At 36.4% G+C, this 17,456-nt stretch overlaps 2 protein-coding genes across 2 annotated transcripts; both read right to left on the bottom strand.

Annotated features, from left to right (window-relative positions):
* Positions 1-41: 41 nt before the first annotated feature.
* LOC140794603 (uncharacterized) lies at positions 42-6,840 on the bottom strand. The gene is made up of 10 exons (XM_073146696.1): positions 6,482-6,840; positions 6,271-6,309; positions 5,991-6,111; positions 4,756-4,817; positions 4,050-4,117; positions 3,772-3,821; positions 2,814-2,883; positions 1,921-2,041; positions 1,721-1,837; positions 42-480 (listed from the first exon to the last, which is right to left on the bottom strand). Exons 1-10 carry the CDS (start codon positions 6,788-6,790, stop codon positions 385-387), a joined length of 1,053 nt encoding a protein of 350 aa, XP_073002797.1. The 5' UTR covers positions 6,791-6,840; the 3' UTR covers positions 42-384.
* Positions 6,841-9,465: 2,625 nt separating this feature from the next.
* LOC140794669 (probable serine/threonine-protein kinase At1g09600) lies at positions 9,466-16,071 on the bottom strand. The gene is made up of 9 exons (XM_073146794.1): positions 15,895-16,071; positions 14,874-15,768; positions 13,677-13,961; positions 13,243-13,560; positions 12,409-12,636; positions 11,871-11,971; positions 11,669-11,735; positions 10,533-10,946; positions 9,466-10,215 (listed from the first exon to the last, which is right to left on the bottom strand). The coding sequence occupies exons 2-9, from the start codon at positions 15,369-15,371 to the stop codon at positions 10,057-10,059; spliced, it is 2,070 nt and encodes a 689-aa protein (XP_073002895.1). The 5' UTR covers positions 15,372-15,768; positions 15,895-16,071; the 3' UTR covers positions 9,466-10,056.
* Between the last annotated feature and the right edge of the window lie 1,385 nt (positions 16,072-17,456).

Consider the following 17,456-nt stretch of genomic DNA (forward strand, 5'->3'; position numbering starts at 1 on the left):
AGTTATATAGAAGTTCCATGCTTACTACTAAAGGCATCTCATGGATAGGGCAACCAAGGATCTGACATGTGGTAATCAGGTTACCATTCTAGACATTACACTCACTGTATTATACTGGCAATGTTAGTCTGAACATCATTGTGCAGAAAGCAAGGCCGTTTGTCTCATTCTATACAATCATTCTGCCAATAAATTGGTAGGGTTTTCAAAATTAAAGAAAAGAAACTGTTGACATAAATTTACAATTATATCTTTGCACTGCTTGCTGTCCGCCTAATTGGAATTTGCAAACACCTGGATTAATGGGCATGGGCTTCAAAAAGTACTCAAGCTGATATACAGGTCCAGCAGTTAACAGTAGCTAAAATTTGGAACAGAGAGAGACTAGCCACCAGGGGAGTATGTTTGGAACAAGTAGGACACTATTTTCTTGTAATCCCCCGCTTGAAATCCAGTATTAGGGTCTATAAGATAAGGCACCTGCAACAGAAGAAGCTACAGTTATTGCCAAGACCAAGTGACAAGCATGTTTTTACTTTTGAGTCTGATGTTGATGGTCATATTATAAAATACCAATATGAAAGTCAAATTTGTAGTTAGCAGCTCTGTATCCTAAAAGGTTCAATGGATCTAGTATTATTGCTACTTTACTTTGCAAGTAAAGCAATAGCTTCACCATATTCGCCATTGCCACAAAGACCTATAATTTTGTCCATACAAGGACACGTGAAGTGTCAAACCAATCACTACGGATCCCAGTTTCCAGGAAAAGCCAAATTTCAGTAAATATGAAATAGATATACAACTGACACTTGATCACTAGAGGGTTATTCTTGGGAAAATCTGTTGTCTGTCAAGGTTCCACCATAAGCTCTATTCAACAACTTCATTCTGCTAGTCTTCAAGTATGCTAAATGCAGGAAGATTTAATCAACAAAATAAAGCAAGTTAACAAAGATGGATATTATGAAATAGACAAGGATTTGTGGTTTAGGCAAAGTGCTTATTAATGTTTAATCTTATTGCTCTATTCCCAAACAGCCTTTAATCATGAGGTCAAGGAAGCATACATCTTCCCCTCCTGAGGACCTGCATTTGCAGGAATCTCAGGTACTTGGTTGCCCTTATTATCTGAAAAATTCTAAATCACATATATTGCCTTTATTACAATGACAAAACTTATATGACCAAATGCTCTTAGAGTCTATATTCACTGGACTACAACCTTATCTTAGCTAGACTACAACATATGGATGGAAGAGTAGGGCTGTCAGGCTCAGCTCGAGATAGGCTTGAATTAAGCAGAGCTGAGCCTAGCCTGCTAATTTAGGCTAAAAATTAATTTCAAGCCAAGCTTTAACTGAAGTCGGAGCCGACTAACACTCAATAAGCTCTAATTAATTATATATATTAATAACTATGTATAATTTATATTATTAGATCGAGCTGAAGCGAAATCGGCTTGAAAATAGGCTCATTTAAGGCTTGATGAGCTTGGCTCAAATTGAACTCGGCTCATTTAAGGCTTGTAAATAGGCTCGTTTAAGGCTCGGGCTCGGCTCGAGTTCGACTGCAACTTGGCTCAGATTGTGCTGACTGGAGCCTGCACAGAAATTTCGGCTCGAAATTAATTTCGAGCCGAGCCTGAGCCAAAGTCGGCTCTCTTAGGTTTGGCTTATCTACAACCCTATGGATGAGAATCATTAAATAGATGTATTACCTTCTTGGAACCAGATATCCTGAAGAGAATCTCAGATTTTGATGACCCCTCTCCAACATTTTGGAGGATGTAAGGAAGCTCCAATTCACAAAGTGCCTCACGAACAATTCTTGCATGCTTAAGAAACAGAAAAGCAAGGTAGAACCATAGAAGTCAGGTTGCACTCTCACTTAAGATGTGAAATTATAAATGAAGCTCACATAATTGTTCTCATATGAAAAGAGCTCCATCTTCTTTGAAGGTTCTACTCCAGCTTTACTCCACAATGTCATTCCTCTGCCTGCTCGAAGGAGCGTAGGTACCCAACCTGTGAACAGTGTGCTGCAAAATACAGAATCACATGCTTCAGAATTGTGCATTCTCTAGACAACTGACAATCATTTAGTTCACAAAACTTTCAGCTATTTAAGAAACCCTGACGACAATTCTATGCTTCAATAGTCATGATGATGTCAGAACAAAAACCATATGTTAAACCATACTAGTAGCACAGCTAAATTGTGTAGAAAAGTTCTGCTACATAGCTAGCAGATACACCAATAATTTTAAATGGAGCACTGGGATTTTAAAATTTAAATATATTTCTCTCACTAGAATGCTGAAGGTTAGCCTTATTGCACAACTAATTGGGTTTCAGTACTATCTTAATCTATGTTTTTTAATGACAACCACAAAATGATAATAAGAGAACAGAGATTAGTTATTATATCAAGTACCTCCAATTCTCCCAAAGAGGTCATCTATTAGACAAAGCCCTGCAAAAAGTTATCACTTCAATGGTTTTATTTGAGTTGTCATTATATACTATGTGCAATTAAAGGCGCTATAAACTTTGCATATGAATATTAATTGTATGGCAGTAGCCTCCAAAAGCTGTCATTTTATATTTTACTGCATCACAGCTCTTGCTTCCAAAATCTACTACAAGGAAAAACAGAGCTCTCGCTTACAAAAGAAGAAATAGAAAATAGCGATGCTACAAGGTCAGAGGAATTTAAAACTAAATGCTGCTGTGTTCTAATTATTTTTGGCTCAGTACCTCCATCAACACTAGAACAGAAAATCTTTAAGAACTAATGCTAAGTTGTAGTACCTTCCCAAGAGCCCAAAAGAGGGTTTTCTTCCTTCACCGTATTGACTGAATAAGTATTTTACAATATCTCCTGGACATGTAGAATAAGTATCAAGGAGCTGTCATTTTTATAACAATAAGATCAAAGCCACATTCACGACAACAAGAAGATTTGACTATAGAAGAATCACAAAGAGAATACATGCAAAAGCTTCTCAGATTAGCTCCTTTCATATGGCACATACACAGTTCCTATACATATGCAATGGGTCCTATGTCAAAAAATCTGAGTCTGGTCCATGGAATTCATCAGGGACCCAAAGGTCATCGGTGTCAGGTGTCTCCGCAAAGTCATTCTTTCGTGAGCTAGCAAAATATATAGTTAAAGCTTTTTCTAGGAAGTGAATGTGTTTTTCCCTATACATATGCAATATGTCCTATGTCAAAGACATCTGAGTCTGGTTCATGGAATTCATCACAGACCCAAAGGTCATAGGTGTTGTGTGCCCCCACAAAGTCATTCTTTCGTGAGCTAGCAAAAATATATACTTAAAGCTTTTTTCTAGGAAGAGAATGATGAGTGTTTTTTGCGTGTTGAGTCTTCCATAATAACTGCTCGCATATGAGACACAGATCTAACTAGTATAGCACAAAGATAGTCTGGCTATAGTAACAAAATGGCATTTCCTTTGAAAGTTGTCCTCCAACAAGTTCAGCGAAATTTTAGGAGGTAAAAATACAAGATTTTCCAATTCTGAGAAACCTTCAAAGTCACATTCTTCAGATCCGAAATGTAACAATGGTTCAAAGGAAAGAATAGTAAATATAAATTAACTTAGTTAAGCATGATGAAGGTATATCCAAAGTCCAAAAACCATCGAACAGACAATAGTGTATCCTGGCATAGGTAAAAGAAAATTCAATTAAGATCTACTCCCATTGAGTAGATGACTAAAAGCACATTACAACATGAGCTTACCACTTTCATACATTGAGATTCCAGTAATTAGGTCGACAAGAAAGGGAAACCTGCATCAGAACTACTGCAGTTAACTTGAAGTAAAAGCTCAGATGCATGACATAAACACAAAGAAAGACATCTAGAGAAAATAATACATTTTGGTCTACACTAATAAATAGATTGTGAAGAATATATGGCATGGATACACCAAGCATTAACCTGACAATAAATATGAATGCAGTGCTCACAATAATTAAGTGGATATATCACTCAATAAACCATTAAGGAATACATACTGCTCCTTTCCACCGATCTTTCGTACCATTTCTCTATGTCTTAGTGATCCTTTTGGGCAGGGATAAACCTGGAAATTTTACAATGACTAAATTACATTACGAATGAAATCAGAATAATCCACTAGTAGAAGGGCATTCATCTTTTCAACAGACAATTAATTCTTGATTTGTTTATAGATAGATAAAGCATGCTTGGCAGGTATAATTCAAAATTTTCACTCCAATAAGAGGTCCATCAAATAGAACTAAACTAGTATAGAAGATTAAGATAATTCTACTTAGGCTCTCTTTTGGTATACATAGACCCCTAAACTATTGGGAACCTCTGAGACCTCTGGCGTCGTCAATGAAAAAGTGAAAAGACAGAAATGCCCCTCTACTTATAATGATATTTGGTATATTAATATTTTTATTTCTTTCTTCCCTAAAAAATAAGGGTAAAATCAGAAAGTTAGTTACATGTGAATCACGTGACAACTTATGGATGTAAAAATTTATTGAAAAACTAACGGAATAAAGATTTGAGAGGTCTTCAATAGTTTAGGGGTCTATATGTACCAAAAAAAAAAGTTTATAAAATCTAAGTGAAATTATCCCTAAAAGATTATTAGCTTTTTTGTTTGTACAGATAGATCGCACACGAATAGTTCTGTACCTCTTTATCTTATTTGGAAAACTAGAAAACCTTGAGCATGTAGTATGGTACCTCTACAGAGAGATCCAGCTCAGTCAGGGCTTCCCGGACTCTCCTACAAAAGGGGCATGCCTCTGTTGACATATAGTATTAGAATGTCAGATGCAAATTATTGGAAGCCCAATAGCAGCATGGCCTCAAGATTAAACATAATAGGATCAACATGGAAGTAATGCACACAGTCAAATGAAAACCGGAGACTAAATTTGGTGCTATTTCACATGAATGTGATATTATAAGTTTATAACCTTTTCCTTCTATGTCTATGTATTCACTACTTATAACAAAGAGCCAGTATTGAATAATTACATAAGGCAAATGATATGAGAAAAGAAAATAAGGTATAAGATATAAAAGTTGAGTTGTGGCATATAATGAGAGACCAGTATGCAAATGAGTAATTGGCATAGAAGAGGTTTTTTCCCAACAGTTTTTTTGAGTAGATTGAGCATAAAGAACTAAAAGCTCTTTCTACAGAACTTCCGGAATGAGATGGGCTAGGATAAACAAAAATATTTAAAAGGAAGAAAGGTAAATCTATGGCTGGTTAACAATGATCAAGAAAAATATGAGAATGCAAATAGTACTAAAATTTTCCTATGTTGCTAAAGACTTTGAAAAGCATGTCAATAAATTTTCTTGAACCTGTATTCAAAGAGTTGAAATAAGCACACAAAAAAAATTGAAATGCTCTAGTCCAAATGATAGATTTCTGTAATGATTTTGTGCAATGATGTGACCAAATTCTAAATGATAACTCTAATAGCAGGGCATGATTTTATTAATTCACTCCTTGTACGGAAGCTCCAGCATGGTTAGGTTAAGTACAATTAAACATACAGAAAACTAGCATAAGGTCATAAGCTGAAGTTACTGTTGAAACCTTTCAAACAATGGGGGGATAACTAGCCATGTCAACCCATAGTGAATTCATGGCTTGAATGATGAGTTTCTCCTCCAATTAACAATCATAAAATAAAAATGACTATTCATTGCAAAATACTTTACTACTATCTCTAACCACTCATCTACTTTAGAAGCTGTTCTTTTTTCATCACTTTCCTACTGTTAATATAGATACCAAAATAAAAAGATCATTGGTTCAGTTTGATAGTACACTGATTTCATATAGTTGCTGTCACAGTAAACAAAAGCTAGGACTAAATATAAGAACTGGCTCTTTATCACTATTAACAAAAGAATCCTATATATAAAAAAAAAGGGCTAAAAGGAACAAGAGATATTACCAAACTCATACAGTTGCAAGTTTGGTATATTTGTTGCAGAAATCAAGTTGCTTCCATTCTGAGTAACAACTTTTGATCCCCATGGAAGTCTGGCTAAACTAGACACTGAAGATGTTGCGACCTGTTAGAAGGCAATCACTCATTTAATTTGAGAATATCGGCTAATACGGAGCATGCAAAGTCGAAACAAAAGATTGTAGATCGATAACAAGATTATTGTCTCTCTGGATTGTAATCTCATGTAAATGGAAACATCATGAAGGAATTCAGCTGAGACTACCTCTAGAAACTCGTTACGTTCCTGAGAAGGATCTCCTCCCTGTAGCCAAGAGAAACATGGTATCATAAATCTCTAGCACTTTTCATCAACTTCCACTTAAAATCACAGATGCGTCAGAATAATGTGATTGATCGATTGCCATTAGTGCAAGGCATACAAAGAACTAATCCGAGAAAAAAAAAAAGAAAGGAAAGTGAAGAGAGCTCTTTACACCGAAGAACTTGAGGAGGGGGCAAAGGAGAGACAAGAAACTGTTCGCTGGGCTTCCTGAACTCGACGGAAGGATGGGTTTCTCCTCGGATCCTTGGCTTGTCTCCTTGGCATCATGCTCTGTTCCTGGAGAAGATGCACGTAATCTGTTTGTGGAAATGCTCCACCCGGTCCTTTTCGTGGAGATTCTCGAAAACCCAGATGGGAATTGCAGCCTAGATATGGAAAAATCGGTTCCTTTTGGATTGGAAGGAGAAAGGTTGATGCTTTGGGTGGATTGGAGAGGGAGGGAAGAAGGAAAAGATAGCATGGTGTTCTTGTCTTTCAACTCCTCCTCGGTTTCTTCGTATGGCACGAGCGGTGGAGATTGATTCACTTTGAGCAGTTTATTATTATTATTATTATTATTATTATTATTATTATTATATTTTATGCATAATTGGCATTATATAGTTTTTTATATAATAGTTGCTATTAAAGTAATCTCTCAGAATTGTCATTATAGTTAGTTTTAAAACAAAATATTCCTAACAAATTATTATTATTAAAATTAATAAATATATATAATTGACTAATTAATTAAAACATATTTTATTTTAAAATTTAGAGTGTAAAATATTTATCAACCATTTTTGTCTCACATAAATAAGATATTTTTGTGCTGCAATGATATTGGGTAAAATATTGGAGAACTTTTAAATTATTTTAAAAAATTTCTTCATGGAACAACATAATATTTTCGTTTTTAAATCTAAGTTTAATTTAATCATGATTAACAAGAGTATGACTATTTCCATGACAATTACGATATTGCAAATATCACTATTAAACAATTTCAAATTATTAAACTTTTTTTTAAAAAAAAATCATTTGGAAGAGTGGGATTAGCATTTTACCTTATATATAAATTAACAGATGATTAAACTATCAAATGCTTCCCTTTTTCACAGTACAACAGGATCCTGAATCATGCTTCAAGAACACCAATGCTTTCTAATGATAAATAAATAAAAGTCTAAAATAAAATTAACTTAAAACATACTACATTCTGCTTTTATTACTATTACACCCTATCTTTAAATAAACTAATTATAACTAGATTTAACGTAAACAATACGATCTATATAATAATAGAGTTAGGCAAATGAACTCGTTTATCGTGATGGGTGAAAAAAAATTGTAACCTTTGTGAAAAGAAAAAAAAAAAAAAAAGGGTAAGTAACTACTTTAATTACCTCACGTAAATCGTGTTCTCCTTCTATTTCTTATTCAGATAAATATACTATAATTAAAAGAAAACAACGTAATTTATATGAAGAAACACGAGTGATCTCTTGCTTCAATTGCCGAGGAAAGCATGAAGGACGTTTATTTTACCCGGGAAAACTTGGCATAACGGTCGAATTCTTACCATATTTAGACTTCCAGACATCCAGATCTAGTTAAGTAAACAGACCGATTGAGAAGCCAAATGGGTTCTCAAACATCTACTCTTCTTGTAGTAATCTTTGTGCTGTTACTCTTCATTGTACGTTTGCATGCAATGCAAGAGAAGGATGATGGGCACTCTTGGCTCAACTCGACCACCTCCCCTTGGCTGACTAAAGTGAGCCTTGGTCGGCGGCCGCGGCAGGCCGGCTGCCGGTATCAGCCGTGGATATGCCGGCGAGGGCAGCCGCCGCGCACGCGGCGGCTGTGTTGCCGGAACCAGTGCGTCGACGTCACGTCCGACGAATATAACTGCGGGTTTTGCGGCATCCGGTGTCCGTTCCGGTGGAAGTGCTGCCGCGGGTTCTGCGTCAACGTGATGGTGAACCCTTTCCACTGCGGCGACTGCGGCCGCCGGTGCCCGTTCCCGTCGCCGTGCCTCTATGGGCTCTGCGGCTATGTCGAGCCGAAGCCGCCGCACAAGCGGAAGCATCCGCCGCCGCCACCACCGTCGTTCACCGGCGACGATGATATCTCCACCGGAGGGGAAAAAAATATTTAATTTTCTTGTCAAACTTGTTTGTGTATGACCCTAGTTACATTGTTAATTAGTAGTCATGTTACATGCAATTCTAAAATTAGAACAAGATGTTGGTGGATGCTCATTCTGATCCTAAAAGTATTTCAGTATACCAAAGATGACAGAAAGGTATCTAAAAAGAAAGATTATTCTCTTAGGATCATACTTGATTTTCGAACCACTTTCTCTCTTTGAGATGGAGTCACTTTTAGAGACATAGAAGTGGCTATTTTTCAAAAAATTAAATAGGATGAATATCAATTTCAATGGCCTGATCCTAATTAGTAGATTTTTGGTTTTCATCTTTACTTTCACAAGGACCTCAAGAACATCAGATAAGATCAACCTATTAATTTTTGTTAAAATGTTTCAATTGAAACTTTATTATCTAAGTAGGCCAATAAGAGACTGACCAACTATGTATCTTGCATTCTGAGCTTCCATCATGGTGCATATGTTCCATCATCAGCATGAGATACTATGCAGTAATTAAAATGGATCATATGAAAGAATTTAGGTTACATAAATATGTTCAATGAGAATAGTTTTAGCAACAAAATTGTAGCTAATTTCTTTTATTTTTTTATTTTTCGGAGCTCCAAGTTTTATAGCTTCTGCCAAAAATGAGTTCTGTTGTATTAATTCTAGAAAGGTTTTCTAAGGCCATGTCACTCTCTGATTAGAATAGCTTCTGATTTTGTAGTGTGAGAGATATCTTGCAGGAGGACAACTTTCAGCAAATTGAAACAAATTATATGAGATCTATGTAATCAAGACAATTCCAATCTCTCATTAGTTGCTCTTTTCTGCCTCTCATTTCTCTTTTTGATCCAAATTTCATGCATGTTTGAAGATAATTGTGAATCTCCAAGCAGTTAATCGTGCAAATGCTTATCTTCAAGGAAGCTCCTGAAGTGGCAAAATCTTGACAATAAAAAGATTAAACCAAGAGTGTTCATGGAACTAAGCAAAAAATGGACAACAAATGAATGATCTGACAGTTGAACTATTAATGAGAAGTCATCAAATAATATTATGTACAGATTACGCTGACATTTATTGCGTTTATCCATATCTCAAAAGATGGAATAAATACACATGTTGCTGTAAAACTGGACAAAAACTTCGTTTTCTTTTGCTTTCCATGAGCAGCTTCCTTGCTTTGTATACTTGCGGTCCAAAAATTGCCTAGATGCACTCATTATATATTTTTCGCCTGACAGTTCTGCTAAAGAAGCCAACTCAGGTATCTTACAATATGCACAACCTCGAAGATGGATTTAATTTACAAGATGAGAAGATGAGGCAATACAATTATCGATAGGGATGAGTCTTGAACAATGAGGAGATTCTCCAGAGTTGTAGAAACAAAATTACTTGGTATCAATCCTCAGCAATGCGGAAAACGGCTTACTGGTTGCAGCCATGGGTGTGGATGATTCTCATTTGCCAACAGTTTGCCGTAGTGCTATTTTCCTTTCAATGATGAATCAATGAAATCTCCCTGTAGAACCTCATTTAACTGCCGTTTCTTCTATGGACATGTGAATATTTTGGATTGAATCTTCTCAAAAGAAATTTTTCTTTGTCTTGTCCTTTTCAAGGCGTGCTTTGCGAACCGCCTGTTGGATCTGTCTCTCATGCTCTTTAAGCATGTCATCAAGATTCCCACCTGGAGGCATCAGTGGTCCAGAATAGTGGATTCTTTGGTTCTTACCTCCATAGCCCTAAGTTTATAAAAACAGGCATATATATTAGCAACACGAAGCAGTCCACACCAAAAGGAATTAACACATAAATACTTAAAGATCCCTTATTCCTATTATTTAATCTGTGAGAAAGGTTGAGTAAATAGCTTGAGCTTAATCCTATATGCTAGACTCAAGGATTCTTTGAAGCTGAGCTTGATCATAAGTTCCAAAGATCAATTTGCATATTCTATAGGCAGTAATTATAGTGCATTTAGATGTACAGCTTCAGCCCACATGAGCAACTGCATTTACATTTTTAACCTGATAAGAAACGTAACATGGTTATTACTTACCACAGTTGTGTCCTTGATTCCTAAATCTTTCTTGTGAGAAGAGGCAGGTCTATCCAGCACATGCTTCTCAGAAGTCTCAGCAACATCAAGCCTATTGTATCTGGAGTTGGCAGTGCTTCTAGCAGCTGCCGAACCAGAAGAATTGTATAATTCAATAGTAACACCCGACTGAGGCATATGTGATCTCTGCGTCCTGAGCTGAGGGCCATTTGACACCCTAACTGAACTGTAAGAGCGGCCCGGAACTGTTCGATGATCATCATGATTTCCCTTCTTATGCCATGTCGATCCAAATCCAGAAGTCTGCATTGCTGCTGGTAGTCCAGGAGGCTCAATTCGGAACCCTGATCCACTATCCTCTTGTGGAGTATACTTCTCACTGCTGCTTTTCGCATTTTGCTGTCCATGTCGTTTCTGTTGGGAAGGTCAGAAAACAAAAGAAAAACTTATCACATAAAAATATTAAACAACTCTAAAGTCCTGCAAATTTCCCACTGTTTATTAGTTTAAACTTTTTACACTTTGAAAGCATAACTCACGTATATCAGTTTTCCGCTAGTTAATTTCACCAAATTGATCCAACAGTGACAGTGAGTTTTACATTGTCCCGAATCCTGACAATACAATATACAAGATATGTTGAGATCCTAATTATCATCCAGTTGTACTTGGAAACCTCACAGATAATCTTGTATTCACTCTATTTCGTGCAAATGAAAACGTCAACCATTGTCTGTTGACTTCACAGATAATTTCTATAACCCATTGCTCTAGCTTCTTTGTTCTGCCTTCTTGCATATAAATTAGGATGTTCCTTATATACGTTGATTAAATTGTCCGTTTCGTCCACGTGATTTACTTGAGGTGCCAAGCAATTTTACTCAGTATGCCACAAAGCAATTTGTGATTGTGTGAACCTACTATATGACAACAATAAGAAGAATAATGGTGGAAAAGCAAATTTAAATCTATTTGGTTCATATAAGACTTTATAAGGAATTATTTGCTGTATATTGCATTTCACTCACAGAGCAGGATAACATAAAATATTTTTCTATAACATAATCCTTATAGAGCTAATCATGAAATATTAATCAGAGGCGATTCCTCGTGATAATTAGACAATAAAAATATACCTGCAGTTCTGCATTGGCATCTGAAACTGGCACCGCTTTGGACTCTTTTTTCCCAGTTTTCTTTTGCCTGTTAATATGACAGAGAACAATGTCAAGATCCAACTATTTATGGACTTTCCTTTATATAAAAGTCTATTCACAGATAATGAGGGATCACTAAACTTGGGAAATGACTGTGTTAGATAGATATAAGATAAAATACCTCCTAGCTTCCTCCTCGCGAAGTTTAGCATCATACTCCTTGCTTGGTGGATATTTAGGCAAACTTGATGGATCACAGGCAAGTGGCTTTGTTCTGAAAAACTGCAAATTTAAAACTATTTGTTAGTAAAACAGTAAAATGAAGAAAAGGTTAAAAGAAAGGGGAAAAACATACAGATTCTGCAAAATGAAACACAAATGAAGAAATTTTTTTTTAAAGGATTAAAAGACCTATTGCAAAATAATTTTACTTTTTAAGAGATATTGGCCTTTGTCTGAATTGTAAACAATAATATTTAAAAGTTATCCGTAAGTATATTGATATGTATATATGCATTTATATGGATAAGAGAGGATATAGAAAACAGAGTACCATGGAAGACATAACATTTTAGTCAATAGAACTTTGAGAATATTTATTTCCATTACAAGCTGTAGACATGACCTCAACCAGGAACCAGAATTTATTGACTAGGAGATACCAAATGACAGCAAACCCTGTTCTCCAATCAACAGAAAGGAAAAGGCCAATAACTTACTTCACTCTGAAGAGCAGAAGATGCCGTTCCACGAGCTGCTGGTTCTATTGCAAGTAGGGAATCCAGAAGAGCTAAAGCTGATGGAGGAAAATCCTTAAATGTCTCAGCAACACAGCGCCTGTATTGGTGTTGGGGTTTGAAAATTGTTGCATGCGGCAACTTAGATTTCCTCCAGTATTCATCTGATGGTGATCCACAGAGCTTGAAAATTTTGTGGAGTTGCTCCACCTGGACATTGTATAGTGGCCAAGGACAGTTAAAATATAAGCCAAAGGACAACAGTCATAGTCATCACTCATCAGAATGAAGAACCCATTAAAGTGTCGCATGCAAGAAGCATAAAAGCATGCAATTATTGTGGTAGTAAACTGGCATATTTTTTTATGATAATGAAAATATGGCAGAATTAGTATTTGCAAGAGAAATGTGCATGACGCTAGAGAAAAGGACCTTATAATTAGAGAAATGTGTTTCTTCTGATCAAATCATCATTAATGATCAAGTCTCAGACAGTGGACATTTATTGATCGTACCAGAGATTTAATGGTAGTTTATCAAGTTACTGTAAGCACTCGAAAGAAAAGCATATGTAAAGTGTCTATCTGGGTTGTCTAGTGACCCAAAATTAAAAAATAAAAATATGAAAAAGACTATTGCATTCCAGTAGGATTTTCTTACAGATAATCTAAATGTGAAGTAGGAAAAAGTATGCATTAAGTTTAGTCTTCAGAATACAAAATTCAGCAATCCTACTAGTGTTTCCCTAATCCTAAGCCGTTCACTATTCTATACATTTCTGAGGAGATCTATAATATAATCTTCAAAGGGCTATACCTCAGTTCGTCCTGGCATGATTGGCTTGCCTGCAAGCAATTCTGCAAGGATGCAACCAGAACTCCACAAGTCAACTGCAATACCATACTCTGTAGCACCCAGCAAAAGTTCTGGAGGTCGATACCACAGTGTTACAACACGACTTGTCAATGGTTGTTCCTGATCAGGGCTAAAGAAGGTTGCTAGACCAAAATCTGCTATTTTAAGGATGCCGTTATTATCAATAAGAAGATTTGAACCCTTGATATCTCGATGTAGAATGCCATGACTGTGGCAGTGATCAAGCCCATGAAGTAGCTGTTGCATGTAACACTTGACCTAATAGTTACGTGTAAGGTGGTCATAATGAGTATGTATAAATGATAGAAAAGAGGACTATTAGAAGGAATTATTGAAGGTTATTAATAATATAATGTATTTATCATATAAAATACCTGTGCTTCGGTGAACTTTAGGCCTGGAGTTGCTGCAAGTCCAGCAAGATCATGCTCCATATACTCAAATACCAGATACAAGCTGCATGACATCCGGGATGTAACTATGCCTTCAAGCTTTATAACATTTGGATGATCAAGTTTTCTTAATATCTGGATTTCTCTTGCCATAAAGCGTACACTTTCAGGATCCATATTAACAAACCGCACTTTCTTGAGTGCAACAATTTTGTCAGTTTCAAGATCACGGGCTTTAAATACATTACTGTATGTTCCTTGTCCAATCTGCAAGAGTTTTGAATGATAAAAAAACATATCAAATGGTTAGTTATTCAAGGGAATGCAGTACATATTTTTAAGGAAACAAATTATTAGTAATATGGTAACTCTATGACTTAGAAGAAGAAATTCAATGACCATCAACTAGTCTAGCATGTTTTATTTAAATGATAGATGCGAAAAACTAGCTTACTATTCTAGCCATATTGGTTGATCACTTGACCCTCGTCAAACATATAAAAATTTAGATAGAGAACCCCACATGCCGTAATAACCATGGTGCCTTCACAGCTAAAAAAGGTGCCTTCTGCTTTTGTGTGCACTAAATAGAAGTTGATTCAAAGACATCTGCAAGTAAAGATCAAGGCCTTCCCTGTAAAGCCTTCCATGTGTTTCTATCAGCACCCAACATCATAACATCTTAATTTTGCCATCACAAGTTGGAAATTGAATCAGATAGCAAAAGGAATACATGAAAAAGCAGGGCAACTGTCATTTTAAATAGAAAATTTGTGTTCCATGTTTGCCTTGCAAAAAATGAAGTCAAATGCATTCTAAATTAAATGATCTATTGTACACTTGCAATCATTTTTACTGATAATATTGTAATAGTGTACTCAGAAACTAGTGTGTGCTGAAAGTAAGATGGTCTAAGTTTATGTAAGAATTCCCTCTTGCTGACCTAATAGTAATCTTTATACAATCGTCTTCAGTAATTACTCAAAGAAAGAATTCTTGACACTATTCATATTAAATAAGCATGGTTCAACCCAGCATGGAAGGGTTCTAATAGTAGGTCAAAGCAAATCGATATACATTTTCTTATTTGGTTTTAGACATCCTTAGATTGATTCAAGTAAGTTTGCACTTTGCAAACTGTAGATAATTCTACATACAAGCTGTGGTTAGAGAATTTACCTTTTCCAATTTCTCAAACGTATCTGCTCTCCGTGGTAGCCAACCATTTACCACTTCCCCTGCCACAGAAGTGAGCCAAGAAGGCCAACCTGCTATCACATGCTCTCCTGAGAAACCAGTGGGTAGATCAACATTTCCTAAACTGGGTTCAGCATCATTTGCATTGACAGCTCTCACATCAGGCTCTTTACTATTAGCCCCAGCATCGACAGTAGCTCGTCTCTGGTGCCCAACTGCCTTCCTGGTCCTATCAACTGATACCACCACTTTCCTCTCCTGCTCATTTGTCGTTAAAGATACCGCGACAACCCCATTTTCTTTCACCCTTGAATTAGGCCCGGATATTCTCCCTGCGGCAAGATCCGCACTTGGTGCAACAGGCTCCTCTTTCTTAGATAGCGTAACAAGCCGCTTCAATGACTTGTTTGAAAAGGAGGCCTTGCGCAGATTCTCGACATTTTCATCTGAGGCAATACCTTTGGAGCAAATGCAGCCCATTTCCTAAGGTAGCTATCAAAGCAGCATTTGCGCAAACACCATCACCTCAAACCTTCACAGCCCCAGGAAGGGTGAATCAATGTGAAACCTATCTCAAATTCTTCGCAAAATTGCAAGCTTTTTCTTTACTCAGCCAAATCAAACCCTTTTCCCAAACTGACCGAAAGAGATAAAGCGATTCCTATTTCATAACCAGGCGGCTTTAGATCATTTACGTTCCTCCAAGGAGAAGGATCAAAACCCTGAGCCCGAACACCGGAGAAGGATCAAAATCCCACCTTGCGCAGCGATTGCCGGAAAACAATGATTTGGGCTTCGCCTCTTGGGTTACTTTTCTTCAAATTTCCGAAACAATGGAACCTCATCTCGCGTTACCCACAGCTCCCCCTTTCTGTTTCTGCGAATGGTGCGGAGCAAAACACGGAGAAACCCAAAAAAAGAAGGAAAAAAAAAAGATATTAGAATGGTTTTTGTTTGAGGAAAAGTAAGGAAGGAAAATTCCAACGAGGTCGAAGTGAGAAACCGAAGGAGAGAAGGATTCTCGACCACCACAGAGCTAAATTTGAGCTGGGCCGAAGGATTTCGATGTGCTGCGCTGCCGCACACGCAACTGAGACGAGAGAGAGAGAGAGAGAGAGAGAGAGAGAGAGAGAGGAGAGCACGACCATTCTCGTGCAACGGTGGAAGAGGGACAGATCATTGTTACGTGCGCGCCAACTTCTTTTGTGAAGTGGTTTCTATTTTTAGTTTTTTCTCGTTTTGGAATTGGATTTTAGTTATTATTATAATTAAAGTTTTTTTCTTTACCAAATTAGCCCTCTCAATTATTTCTTAAATACGAGACCATGTGAATTACTAAACCACTAATTAGATAGTGACTTTCAACTATAAATCATCATTACTTATATCTAAAAGATTGTCACAGTTCATTCAAAGACTTGCATAGAAAATTTCTACTCCTAATACTCAATAGTCTAATGGGCAACATTTAATTTTACACATAAGTTGCTGAATCAATCGACAATTTAAGAGGCTTAGCTTCGCATAGGCTCGAGTTTGACTCACTAGAATCCAACTAAGCTAAGCCTAAATAATATTTTGGGCTTAAAATTAATTTCGAGCCTCAAAGTCAGCTCGTTTAGACTCGACCTAAAATAGGCTTAAGCTCCGACTCGATCCAGCTCGGCTTGAAAACATGCTCTTTTCAAATTTGGATTTAGTTCAGGCTCAATCTAGCTTGGCTTGAAACTTTTCTAGTTTGGATCGAGCTTGATCTAGCTCGGTCTAGCTCGATTTAAAAAGATGTTTGATTTAGGCTTGACTTGAGTCAAGTTGAGCCGAGCTAAGCTGAAATAATTTTTTAGGTTTGAAAGTAATTTTAGTTGAGCTTGAGCTAAAGCCGACTTGTTCAAACTTATTTACAGCCCTAGTGATCCACCAGTTTAATAACTTATTTGTCTCGTGTTTAAGGTGAAATAAACATGTGACAAAATAGTAAAATCGCATTATACTTGGCGAACTTTTTGAAGAAAATATTATAGTTTAGTGATTTAATTCTTACAATCATGAAATGTAATAGTAACGTGGCGCAGATTATGTAACCCTTTGGGACACACTCAAAATAATAAATATCCTTATCCTTTTTGATAGAATTATCGTGCACCTAAGGCACATCAAATAATCAAACGACCTAAAATATGAAGGACAACAAAATAGTGTTAAGAAACCAGAAAAGGATCACAAAACATCTACATGCTCATTGCTAAAATATGAATGCCTTTTTTTAATCAATATTTTGTATGCCTCATGCCAATGAGACAGTGATTATGGTTAGGGCATTCATATTGTATGTGTTCTCGAATTCGAACCTCAACCGAAATTGTTCGACTTCGACACTATTAAGTTTTCAATTCTCTCTAACAAAAAATATCCCGTATGCCTCGATCCTTCCTAGTCAAACCGGATTAGTATGAAACTTTTTTTTTTCCTAAGAAAAGTGATAACTTAATATTGTCCGTATTAAACCAAAGTTAAAATAATGGTGCCACATAATTGAAGGACAAAAGAAGGAAAAGCTGAAAATTG

This window comes from Typha latifolia, chromosome 9 (assembly GCF_019914945.1).
Source record: "Typha latifolia isolate L0001 chromosome 9, TyphaL0001v2, whole genome shotgun sequence".
In the NCBI taxonomy this organism is placed as follows: domain Eukaryota; kingdom Viridiplantae; phylum Streptophyta; class Magnoliopsida; order Poales; family Typhaceae; genus Typha; species Typha latifolia.

Coding starts and splice junctions, on each gene's coding strand:
- LOC140794603 (XM_073146696.1), bottom strand. CDS start 6,790: ATGCTATCTTTTCCTTCTTCCCTCCCTCTCCAATCCACCCAAAGCATC. Junction 6,310..6,481: donor CCCTCCTCAAGTTCTTCGGT/GTAAAGAGCTCT, acceptor TCTTGGCTACAG/GGAGGAGATCCTTCTCAGGA. Junction 6,112..6,270: donor AACGTAACGAGTTTCTAGAG/GTAGTCTCAGCT, acceptor GCCTTCTAACAG/GTCGCAACATCTTCAGTGTC.
- LOC140794669 (XM_073146794.1), bottom strand. CDS start 15,371: ATGGGCTGCATTTGCTCCAAAGGTATTGCCTCAGATGAAAATGTCGAG. Junction 12,637..13,242: donor TCATGCCAGGACGAACTGAG/GTATAGCCCTTT, acceptor TACAATGTCCAG/GTGGAGCAACTCCACAAAAT. Junction 11,736..11,870: donor CGCGAGGAGGAAGCTAGGAG/GTATTTTATCTT, acceptor TCATATTAACAG/GCAAAAGAAAACTGGGAAAA.